Source organism: Salmo salar, chromosome 16, assembly GCF_965601325.2.
Source record: "Salmo salar chromosome 16, fSalSal1, whole genome shotgun sequence".
Taxonomy (NCBI): domain Eukaryota; kingdom Metazoa; phylum Chordata; class Actinopteri; order Salmoniformes; family Salmonidae; genus Salmo; species Salmo salar.
Window position 1 is genome coordinate 36978841 of NC_138306.1, and position 12597 is coordinate 36991437.

At 44.4% G+C, this 12597-nt stretch overlaps 1 protein-coding gene across 1 annotated transcript; it reads left to right on the top strand.

The window, feature by feature from the left end:
- Positions 1 to 6851: 6851 nt before the first annotated feature.
- Positions 6852 to 9609, top strand: LOC106573799 (uncharacterized). Its single transcript, XM_082962700.1, has 2 exons — positions 6852 to 8798; positions 9003 to 9609. The coding sequence occupies exon 1, from the start codon at positions 6909 to 6911 to the stop codon at positions 7656 to 7658; it is 750 nt and encodes a 249-aa protein (XP_082818826.1). The 5' UTR covers positions 6852 to 6908; the 3' UTR covers positions 7659 to 8798; positions 9003 to 9609.
- Positions 9610 to 12597: the final 2988 nt, after the last annotated feature.

Sequence of the window (12597 nt, forward strand, 5' to 3'; positions counted from 1 at the left end):
ATTGACCTATTGATTGTTGTATAAATTCCATTCCGTCCAGGCTGTTTGCACAATGGTACCAAGGTAAATGATTAACAATCCGGCATTTAGAGATGTCTAAATATTAGTTACCAACGAAACATCTTGGTGAAAAAAAACATATAGTTTGCTAAATATCACCAGCGTTGTGTTAATCTTGCAATACATGTTTTTGCTTATGTTATATAAATATAATGACACTCAAACGAGCCAAATGCAGAAGCCAGTTACTTTACAATGAGCCTTTATTATAACCTTATTATTGTGTTGTGAACGTTTTTTTGTGATATTCCCATGTGATGTAAAAAAAAAAAAAAAAAACGTTTCTGGAAAATGCAGCTATGCGGCCCTTTTTCGTATCGAGGACAACTGGTTTGGTTACTTTGTTGCTTTATAGACTAGTGGCCAATCCTCAAAGGGCTTTCGTTTTTGAGATACCCCTACCCGAGGTATAACGAAGTATAACCATGTTTTTCTATATCTCTGTCTCCCATTTATGAAATGGATGGTTGGGTAAAAATATTTTAGTGAAAAAGTGGTTAAATTGATAGATATTGTGACACACCCCCTAAACAAAAAAAATGCCATAATAATGCCTGGTTAGAGGGGGGATGGGTCACATAAGGTCATGTAACCAAGTATTGCAAGTTCTGATATTGCTAAATCACTTGAAAAATATTAAAATGTTTATAATAAAACAAAAAGAATTTCAAAAATGCAGTTCAGAATTGAGACACCCTGTTTGTTGTTTTGTGATGTATTGTGTCACACCCTGATCTGTTTCACCTGTCTTTGTGCTGTGTCGCCCATCTTCCCCATTATCCCCTGTGTATTTTTGTTTGTCTGTTGCCAGTTCGTCTTGTCTTACCAGGGTTCTTTCCCGCCTTCCTGTTGCGCTAATTCTGTTTCCCGGTTCTGACCATTCTGCCTGCCGTCCTGTACCTGTCTGACTCTGACCTGATTACGAACCTCTACCTGCCCTGACCCTGAGCCTTCCTGCTGTCCTGTACCTGCCTGACTCTGACCTGATTACGAACCTCTGCCTGCCCTGACCCTGAGCCTTCCTGCTGTCCTGTACCTGCCTGACTCTGACCTGATTACGAACCTCTGCCTGCCCTGACCCTGAGCCTTCCTGCTGTCCTGTACCTGCCTGACTCTGACCTGATTATGAACCTCTACCTGCCCTGACCCTGAGCCTTCCTGCTGTCCTGTACCTGCCTGACTCTGACCTGATTACGAACCTCTACCTGCCCTGACCCTGAGCCTTCCTGCTGTCCTGTACCTGTCTGACTCTGACCTGATTATGAACCTCTGCCTGCCCTTTGCATGCCTCGTGTTTCTAATAAATCATCTGAGAACTGTACTATCCGCCTTCCGTGTTTTCATCTGGGTCATATCCTGAGTCGTGATAGTATTGTTGTATTTCTGTGCATCATCACACCACCTAAACTCAAAGTGCAGAATAATGCCTGGATGGAGTGGGGATGGCCAACATAAGCTCATGTAACCAAATATTTCAAGTTCTAATATTGTTAACATTTGGAATACAAGTTTTCAGTTGTCTGCCCTACATAAACAAAAAATAATTAAGATCTCTTAATACATCTTGGAAATATAGACAGAGATATAATAGGTGGAAATATCAACTATGAATATTTACGATGAATGTAAGCTTTACTTTTTGGTAGCTGATTAACCTCCTAGAGTCGGTTGACGTACCGATAAGTAACGTTAAAAAAAAATCCTCGTTAAAAATCTGTCAGTTTAAGTTGGAGCCATGTTTTTTCCATTGAATTCGTCTCAATCCACCACATCCGCCTATCACTTCCGCATATGCGGTGAAAGGTGTTAGAGCTAGAGTGGTGTTTGTCAGACCATGAGACATCCCGAAAACGTCTCTAGCATCCAAACCATTTGGGCTACAAACTAACCCCATGGTGGAAAGGGGAGATTCTCACAAACATGGTGTTCTCCGTTTTGATCTACAACCCCCACAAGTCTCACAGCACTTGTCTGAGGTAAACGGTACCGGTTTAAATAAATGAATGGAAGTACATTCTATATATATACGTATGTGGACACCCCTTCTACTTAGCGGATTCGGCTACTTCAGCCACACCCGTTGCTGACTGGTGTATAAAATCGAGCACACAGCCATGCAATCTCCATCAGCAAACATTGGCAGTAGAATGGCCATAATGAAGAGCTCAGTGACTTTCAACGTGGTAACGTCATAGGATGCCACCTTTCCAACAAGTCAGTTCGTCAAATGTCTGACCTGCTAGAGCTGCCCTAGTCAACTGTAGGTGCTGTTATTGTGAAGTGGAAACATCTAGGAGCAACATCAGCTCAGCCGCGAAGTGGTAGTCCACACAAGCTCACAGAACGGCCGGCCGAATACTGAAGCGCATAGCGTGTAAAAACTCGTCTGTCCTCGGTTGCAACACTCACTACAGAGTTCCAAACTGCCTCTGGAAGCAACATCAGCACAACTGTTCGTTGGGAGCTTCATGAAAACGGTTTCCATGGCCGAGTAGCCGCACAAAAGCCTAAGATCACCATGCGCAATGCCAAGGGTCGGCTGGAGTGGTGTAAAGCTCGCCACCATTTTACTTTGGAGCAGTGGAAACCCGTTCTCTGGCATGATGAATCATGAATCACAACCCTTTCCTGTTTCAGCATGACAATGCCCCTGTGCACAAAGCAAGGTCCGTAAAGAAACGTTTTGTCAAGATCGGTGTGGAAGAACTTGACTGGCCTGCACAGAGCCCTGACCTAAACCCCATCAAACGAACACCTTTGGGATGAATTGGAACGCCAACTGTGAGCCAGACCTAATCGCCCAACATCAGTGCCCGACCTCACTAATTCTGTTGTGGTTGAATGGAAGCAAGTTGCTGCAGAAATGTTCCAACATCTAGTGGAAAGCCTTCCCAGAAGAGTGGAGGCTTTTATAACAGCTAAGGTGGGACCAACTCCATATTAACACCCATGATTTTGGAATGAGATGTTGTCCACATACTTTTGGTCACGTAGTGTATGTTGGGAATCCAATATCCCCACCATAATTGCACTCAAACACCTTTGCCTGTGTATATAAAAGGCAGCAGACTGCCTGGCATGGCAACACCAAGTATTTCCATTCACAAGCCTCTTTGAGGATCAATGAGGCAATGATGAGGCTCCAATGAAAGGAAAGAGAATACAACCATGGACTCGGACACCCGCTCCCTCGCTTTACAGCTTGCCCCCACTGTGGAATATAACTTTAGCCTACATAATTGGGCTATAATGTCACCTCCTTATCATTTAGAAGTGATTTTTGATTCATATAGTCCGATATGGCTGCCTGAATCCAACATTACCTTCTGCTGGCTTACTGCATTCGTGATGCACATTGACATGTTCTGGTAACACCCATTGTTGACCAGCCCATGTGACACCTGAATTGGACTGGCATATGAAGAATGAGCTCTCATGCTGGGGTTATTCATGCATTGGTCTGGGAAACTGTTCCTTAATCCCAACATCCCTATAAGGACATGCCATATATTTCAAACAAGGCACCTTAGGATGGTCAAATTTAGACAAAGATAAGTGAGATCGTGAATGGTGGCTGGGACTTGACTGTGAGATAGTGGCCTTTGTGAACCATTCTTGATCAACTCCATTGATCAAATGATTTTGCGTCAGACTCGAATCAGACTCGAATCTACAATCAAAAAAATTGTAGTCAACTGACTGCGCCGCTTAGTTCATAGCCGTGGTTACGTGAAACTCCCAAAGTAATCCACCACTCTAATAAATGTAAAGCAATTGCTGTGTGTGGTCAACTATAATTTTAGCACCGTTTTGATTGGGACAGCGCCATTGTCCTGCTTTGAGAAAAGCATGGGATCTCGTCTTGACAAAATCAATCAACATCAGATTGTTTTCACTGACTCTTTATTTGGTTACAATTAGGCTGGGAAGTGTTAGCTAAATTGAGGTGAGTGCTCATGACCATTAGTTTAGCAATTGAAAATGTAAATTGTCTGGTGGCGATTTTTATGACTTGTTCAGCAGTCTAATGGCTTGGGGGTAGAAGCTGTTGAGGAGCCTTTTGGTCCTAGACTTGGCGCTCCGGTACCGCTTGCCATGCGGTAGCAGAGAAAACAGTCTATAACTTGGGTGACTGGAGTCTCTGACAATTTTATGGGCTGACACCGCCTGGATGGCAGGAAGCTTGGCCCCTGTGATGTACTGGGCCGTTCACACTACCCTCTGTAGCGCCTTACGGTCAGAGGCCGAGTAGTTGCCATTCCAGGCGGTGATGCAACCGGTCAGGATACTCTCAATGGTGCAGCTGTAGAACCTTTTGAGGATCTGGGGGCCCATGCAAAATCTTTTCAGTCTCCTGAGGGGGAAAAGGTTTTAGTGTGCCCTCTTCACGACTGTCTCGGTATATTTAGACCATGATAGTTCGTTGGTGATATGGACACCAATTAACTTGAAACTCTCGACCCGCTCTCAACCCGCTCTTTGTGTTTGAAGCTGTGTTTAAAATGTACTTCTCGAATGAGGGACCTTACAGTGTCACGGCTGTCATAGGAATGAGCGGACCAAAGTGCAGCGTGTGTGTCGTTCCACATTTTATTTATACTGTGAAACTATGCAATACATAAATAAACTGAATGACAAAAAAAAGTGACACAGAGGTGAAACATACACAACTCAAAATTAATCGCCCACAAAACCCAGGTGGAAAAACCCCTACTTAAGTATGATCTCCAATTAGAGACAACAAGGACCAGCTGCCTCTAATTGGAGATCATCCCAAACAAAACCCCAACATAGAAATGCAAAACTAGATCCTAAACTGTCACGCCCTGCCGCTCTACCATAGAAAATAACATATTTCTATGGTCAGGACGTGACATACAGATAATTGTGTGGGATACAGAGATGAGGTGGTCATTCAAAAATCATGTTAAACACGATTATTGGTCACAGAGTGAGTCCATGAAAAAAGGACAAAAATATTCCACTTTGACATGATGGGGTATTGTGTGTAGGCCAGTGACACAAAATCTCAATTGAATCCATTTTAAATTCAGGCTGTACAGGGTATGAGCAGGTGGTGGTGGAGTGCTTAACATCCTTATCATTTATCGCCCTCCAGGTTCCCTTGGAGAGTTCATCAATGAGCTTGACGCCTTGATAAGTTCCTTTCCTGAGGATGGCTCACCTCTCACAGTTCTGGGTGACTTTAACCTCCCCACGTCTACCTTCGACTCATTCCTCTCTGCCTCCTTCTTTCCACTCCTCTCCTCTTTCGACCTCACCCTCTCACCTTCCCCCCCTACTCACAAGGCAGGCAATACGCTTGACCTCATCTTTACTAGATGCTGTTCTTCCACTAATCTCATTGCAACTCCCCTCCAAGTCTCCGACCACTACCTTGTATCCTTTTCCCTCTCGCTCTCATCCAACACTTCTCACTCTCCCCCTACTCGGATGGTATTGCGCCGTCCCAACCTTCGCTCTCTCTCTCCCGCTACTCTCTCCTCTTCCATCCTATCATCTCTTCCCTCTGCTCAAACCTTCTCCAACCTATCTCCTGATTCTGCCTCCTCAACCCTCCTCTCCTCCCTCTCTGCATCCTTTGATTTCCTCTGTCCCCTATCCTCCAGGCCGGCTCGGTCCTCCCCTCCTGCTCCGTGGCTCGACGACTCACTGCGAGCTCACAGAACAGGGCTCCGGGCAGCCGAGCGGAAATGGAGGAAAACTCGCCTCCCTGCGGACCTGGCATCCTTTCACTCCCTCCTCTCTACATTTTCCTCTTCTGTCTCTGCTGCTAAAGCCACTTTCTACCACTCTAAACTCCAAGCATCTGCCTCTAACCCTAGGAAGCTCTTTGCTACCTTCTCCTCCCTCCTGAATCCTCCTCCCCCTCCCCCCCCCCCTCCTCCCTCTCTGCGGATGACTTCGTCAACCATTTTGAAAAGAAGGTTGACGACATCCGATCCTCGTTTGCTAAGTCAAACGACACTGCTGGTCCTGCTCACACTGCCCTACCCTGTGCTTTGACCTCTTTCTCCCCTCTCTCTCCAGATGAAATCTCGCGTCTTGTGACGGCCGGCCGCCCAACAACCTGCCCACTTGACCCTATCCCCTCCTCTCTTCTCCAGACCATTTCCGGAGACCTTCTCCCCTACCTCACCTCGCTCATCAACGCATCCTTGACCGCTGGCTACGTCCCTTCCGTCTTCAAGAGAGCGAGAGTTGCACCCCTTCTGAAAAAACCTACACTCGATCCCTCCGATGTCAACAACTACAGGCCAGTATCCCTTCTTTCCTTTCTCTCCAAAACTCTTGAACGCGCCGTGCTTGGCCAGCTCTCTTGCTATCTCTCTCAGAATGACCTTCTTGATCCTAATCAGTCAGGTTTCAAGACTGGGCATTCAACTGAGACTGCTCTTCTCTGTGTCACGGAGGCTCTCCGCACTGCTAAAGCTAACTCTCTCTCCTCTGCTCTCATCCTTCTAGACCTATCTGCTGCCTTTGATACCGTGAACCATCAGATCCTCCTCTCCACCCTCTCCGAGCTGGGCATCTCCGGCACCGCGCACGCTTGGATTGCGTCCTACCTGACAGGTCGCTCCTACCAGGTGGCGTGGCGAGAATCTGTCTCCGCACCATGTGCTCTCACCACTGGTGTCCCCCAGGGCTCTGTTCTTGGCCCACTCCTATTCTCGCTATACACCAAGTCACTTGGCTCTGTCATATCCTCACATGGTCTCTCATATCATTGCTATGCAGATGACACACAATTAATCTTCTCCTTTCCCCCTTCTGACAACCAGGTGGCGAATCGCATCTCTGCATGTCTGGCAGACATATCAGTGTGGATGACGGATCACCACCTCAAGCTGAACCTCGGCAAGACGGAGCTGCTCTTCCTCCCGGGGAAGGACTGCCCGTTCCATGATCTCGCCATCACGGTTGACAACTCCCTTGTGTCCTCCTCCCAGAGTGCTAAGAGCCTTGGCGTGACCCTGGACAACACCCTGTCGTTCTCCACCAACATCAAGGCGGTGACCCGATCCTGTAGGTTCATGCTCTACAACATTCGCAGAGTACGACCCTGCCTCACACAGGAAGCGGCGCAGGTCCTAATCCAGGCACTTGTCATCTCCCGTCTGGATTACTGCAACTCGCTGTTGGCTGGGCTCCCTGCCTGTGCCATTAAACCCCTACAACTCATCCAGAACGCCGCAGCCCGTCTGGTGTTCAACCTTCCCAAGTTCTCTCACGTCACCCCGCTCCTCCACTCTCTCCACTGGCTTCCAGTCGAAGCTCGCATCCGCTACAAGACCATGGTGCTTGCCTACGGAGCTGTGAGGGGAACGGCACCTCCGTACCTTCAGGCTCTGATCAGGCCCTACACCCAAACAAGGGCACTGCGTTCATCCACCTCTGGCCTGCTCGCCTCCCTACCTCTGAGGAAGCACAGTTCCCGCTCAGCCCAGTCAAAACTGTTCGCTGCTCTGGCACCCCAATGGTGGAACAAGCTCCCTCACGACGCCAGGACAGCGGAGTCAATCACCACCTTCCGGAGACACCTGAAACCCCACCTCTTCAAGGAATACCTGGGATAGGATAAAGTAATCCTTCTAACCCACCCCTTAAAAGATTTAGATGCACTATTGTAAAGTGGTTGTTCCACTGGATATTCTAAGGTGAATGCACCAATTTGTAAGTCGCTCTGGATAAGAGCGTCTGCTAAATGACTAAAATGTAAAAAATGTAAATGTAAATGGTTCAATTGAGACGGGTCCAAGACAGCTGGGGAGGATGTAGCAGAATGGATCTTCCTGGTGTCTGAGGACAGGATCCAAGTGACATACCACCAGGAGGATGACCAGGTTATTCCTACTTGGAGAAACTTCAAGCCCAGAGATTCAGGGGATTCCCAGAACCCACACTCCTTCACCCTTCAGATGGCTCCCACCTATCCACCTGGCATCCACCTTTCAGGTGTAATCTTCAGGGGCAATAAACAGTAGCTAAACAATCTACAGAATTTACAACTGGCTTAGATCATCTATTTGGTGCCACCAGCAATTTGAGATAAAATGTTCTTCCGTTATGTGGGTTAAGTAACTATGGTGTTTGTCCAATGGTCTTTATGGATGTGCTTTCAGGTAGATCCATTTTAGAAGCCAAGTAAGAATCTCTGTATGAAATGTTAGTCCATATGATGAAGGTGGAGGAGAATGTTTCACAGTCAAGGAGTCTGAGAAAGAGGTGTGCATGTGTTGTGTATGTACTTTGGCATGAATTAATAGACCTTTTCCGACATGTCTTCAAATTAGAGAAATAACAATGTAACAAACAGTTAGTATTTTTGCTCAGGTGAGGGCAATACTGGGTGTAAGAGAACAAGAAGAGGGCAGTACTGAGCTTCACATCTCCATCTACAACACAGTGAGGAATGAGAGAGCACGCTGTCACTGAGAGGCACTAGTAAGAATTACACTCACCCTCTCATCACAGAAGGCTGACCCTCGGTGCCTCCTTCTTACCCTACAGTATATCCTCTCTACCTCATGTCATGTCCAGGAGAGGATGGCCAAAGAGGAGCGTCTTCGACAGAAGGTGAAGAAGCTGGACATCTTAGCACCGTTTTAGGCCCAGTTGGGTGACCCAGAGAACCTGACCAGACAGGCTGCTATACAGCTGACCTGAAGAAGTGGCTCGTGGATAAGGCCAACCTCATACATGCACGTTTTGAGAGGGTACTTCAAAACATACGATAATCGGATAAACATAGGATAAAATCTAAAGAACTAAAGGGTTCTTTACAGACAATAACTGTGTCATAAAAATGTGTGGTTGATTTGTAAAAGATGGTTTTAATTTTGATAGATATGTCTGTATTTTTCTAATGTTGGTCTGTATTGCTGTTATACAGTATAATGTAATACATAATATATCTGTAGGAGACCCAGGACCTTCAGCAGAAACAGCAGTGCTACCAGAAAAAACAGCCCACTATGACCAAGGAGGATGAAGATGAATACCTTGCTTACTGCTCTGATGCCATGTGCACGATACATATTCTCAAACTGTTTGAGCAGGTAAAGCACTGTAAAGGCTTGATTAATGGTAAAGAATTATTTCACATGAAATCAAATGCAACTATATTTGTCACATGCTTTGTATACAACAGGTGTAGACTAACAGTGAAATGCTTACTTACGGGTCCTTTTCCAACAATGCAGAGTTAAAGATTTAAAAAAAAAATAGTGATGAGGAATAAATACACAGTGAACAAATGACAATTAAAAAAAAAAACATGACTATAGACAGGGAGTACCAGTACCGACTCAATGTGCAGGGGTAAGAGGTAATTAAGGTAGCTATGTACAGTGCCTTCAGAAGTATTCATAGCCTTTGACTTATTCCATATTTTGTTGTGTTACAGCTTGAAATCAAAATGGATGAAATGTTCTTACCCATCTACACACAATACCCCCATAATGACCAGGGGAAAACATGTTTTATAAATGTTTGCTCATTTATTGTAAATTAAATACATAAATATCTCATTGACATAAGTATTTACACCCCTAAGTCAATACTTTGTAGAAGCATCTTTGGCAGCGGTTACAGCTGTGAGTCTTTCTGGGTAAGTCTCCAAGAACTTTCCATACCTGGATTGTGCCACATTTGCCAATTATTCTTTTAAAAATTCTTTAGTCTCTGTCAAATTGGTTGTTGATCATTGCTAGACAGCCATTTTCAGGTCTTGCCATATATTTTCAAGTATATTTAGGTTAAAACTGTAACTCGGTCACTCAGGAACATTCACTGTCTTCTTGGTCAGCCACCCCACAATCTTAGAAAAAAGGGTTCCAATAGGGTTCATTGGATGTCCCCATAGGATAACCCTTTTTTGTTCCAGGTAGAACCCTCTGTAAAAAGGGTTCTACCTGGATACCTGCAACCAAAAAGGGTTATCCTACGGGGACAGATGAAGAACCTTTTAAGGTTCTAGATAACATATTTTTTTCTAAGAGTACAGTGTAGATTTGGCCTTGTGTTTTAGGTTATTGTCCTGTTGAAAGGTGAATTCATCTCCCAGTGTCTGGTGGAAAGCAGACTGAACCAGGTTTTCCTCTAGGATTTTGCCTGTGCTTAGCTCCATTTTGTTTGTTTTTTTACCCTGAAAAACTCCCCAGCCCTTAACAATTATAAGCATACACATAACATGATGCAGCCAGCATTATGCTTGAAAATATGGAGAGTGTTACTCAGAAATGTATTGGATTTGCCCCAAACACAACACACTTTGTATTCAGGACAAAAAGTTAATTGTTTGGCTATTATTTTTGCAGTTTTACTTTAGTGCCTTGTTGCAAACAGAATGCATGTTTTGGAATATTTTGATTCTGTACAGGCTTCCTTCTTTTCACTCTGTCAATTAGGTTAATATTGTGGAGCAACTACAATGTTTTTGATCCATCCTCAGTTCTCTCTTATCACAGCTATTAAACTCTGTAACAGTTTTAAAGTCATCATTGACCTCATGATGAAATCCCTGAGCGGTTTACTTCCTCTCCGTCAACTGAGTTATCTTTGTAGTGACTGGGTGTATTGATACACCATCCAAAGTGTAGTTAATAACTTCACTATGCTCAAAGGGATGTTCATTGTCTACTTTTTATTTTTACCCATCTACCAATATGTGCCATTTGTATTTGTATTTATTATGGATCCCCATTAGCTGCTGCCAAAGCAGCAGCTACTCTTCCTGAGGTCCAGCAAAATTAAGGCTGTTTATACAATTTAAAAAACATTACAATACATTCACAGATTTCACAACACACTGTGTGCCCTCAGGCCCCTACTCCACCACTACCACATATCTACATTACTAAATCCATGTGTATGTATGTATGTTATCGTGTGTCTGTGTGTGTGTGTGTGTGTGTGTGTATGCATGGGTCTGTGCCAATGTTTGTGTTCCTTCACAGTCCCCGCTGTTCCGTAAGGTGTTTTTTCATCTGTTTTTTAAATCTAATTTTACTGCTTGCGCCAGTTACTTGATGTGGAAAATAGTCAAAATCAAATTTCACATCGAATTTATTTATAAAGCCCTTCTTACATCAGCGGATATCTCAAAGTGCTGTACAGAAACCCAGCCTAAAACCCCAAACCGCAAGCAATGCAGGTGTAGAAGTTCCATGTTGTCATGGCTCTATGTAGTACTTTGTGCCTCCCATAGTCTGTTCTGGACTCGGGGACTGTGAAGAGACCTCTTGTGGCATGTCTTGTGGGGTATGCATGGGTGTCCGAGCTGTGTGCCAGTAGTTTAGACAGGCAGCTCGGTGTATTCAACATGTCAATACCTATCATAAAAAAAGTAGTGATGAAGTCAATCTCTCCTCCACTTTCAGCCAGGAGAGATTGACATGCATATTATTAATATTAGCTCTCGGTGTACATCCAAGGGCCAGCCGTGCTGCCCTGTTCTGAGCCAATTGCAATTTTCCTAAGTCCTTTTTTAGGACCTGCCTTGTTGATAGTGTTGTTAAGAAGGCAGAGCATTGCTTTATTATAGACAGACTTCTCCCCATCTTAGCTACTACTGCATCAATATGTTTTGACTATGACAGTTTACAAACTAGGGTTACTCCAAGCAGTTTAGTCACCTCAACTTGCTCAATTTCCACATTATTTATTACAAGATTTAGTTGAGGTTTAGGGTTTAGTGAGTGTTTTGTTCCAAATACAATGCTTTTATTTTTGGAAATATTTAGGGCTAACTTATTCCTTGCCACCCACTCTGAAACTAACTGCAGCTCTTTGTTGAGTGTTGCAGTCATTTCAGTCGCTGTAGTAGCTGATGTGTATAGTGTTGAGTCATCCACATACATAGACACTCTGGCTTTACTAAAAGTCAGTGGCATGTTGTTAGTAAAAATTTTAAAAAGCAAGGGACCTAAACAGCTACCCTGGGGAATTACTGATTCTACCTGAATTATGTTTGAGAGGCTTCCATTAAACAACACCCTCTGTGTTCTGTTAGACAAGTAACTGTATCCACATTATAGCAGGGGGTGTAAAGCCATAACACATAAGCTTTTCCAGCAGCAGACTATGATCAATAATGTCAAAAGCTGCACGGAAGTCTAACAAGACAACCCCCACAATCATTTTATCATCAATTTCTCTCAGCCAATCATCAGTCATTTGTGTAAGTGCTGTGCTTGTTGAGTGTCCTTCCCATGCTGAAATTCTGTTGTCAATTTGTTTACTGTGAAATAGCATTGTATCTGGTCAAACAGTTTTTTCCCCAGACGTTTACTAAGGGTTGGTAACAGGCTGATTGGTCGGCTATTTGAGCCAGTAAAGGGGGCTTTACTATTCCTGGGTAGTGGAATGACTTTAGCTTCCCTCGAGGCTTGAGGGCACACTCTCTCAAGTAGGCTTAAATTGAAGATGTGGCAAATAGGAGTGGCAATGTCGTATGCTATTATCCTCAGTAATTTTCCATCCAGATTGTTAGACCCCGGTGTCTTGTCATTGTTG

What these genes read in the sequence shown, in the direction of transcription:
- LOC106573799 (XM_082962700.1), top strand. Translation starts at nt 6,909, where the DNA reads ATGACGGATCACCACCTCAAGCTGAACCTCGGCAAGACGGAGCTGCTC.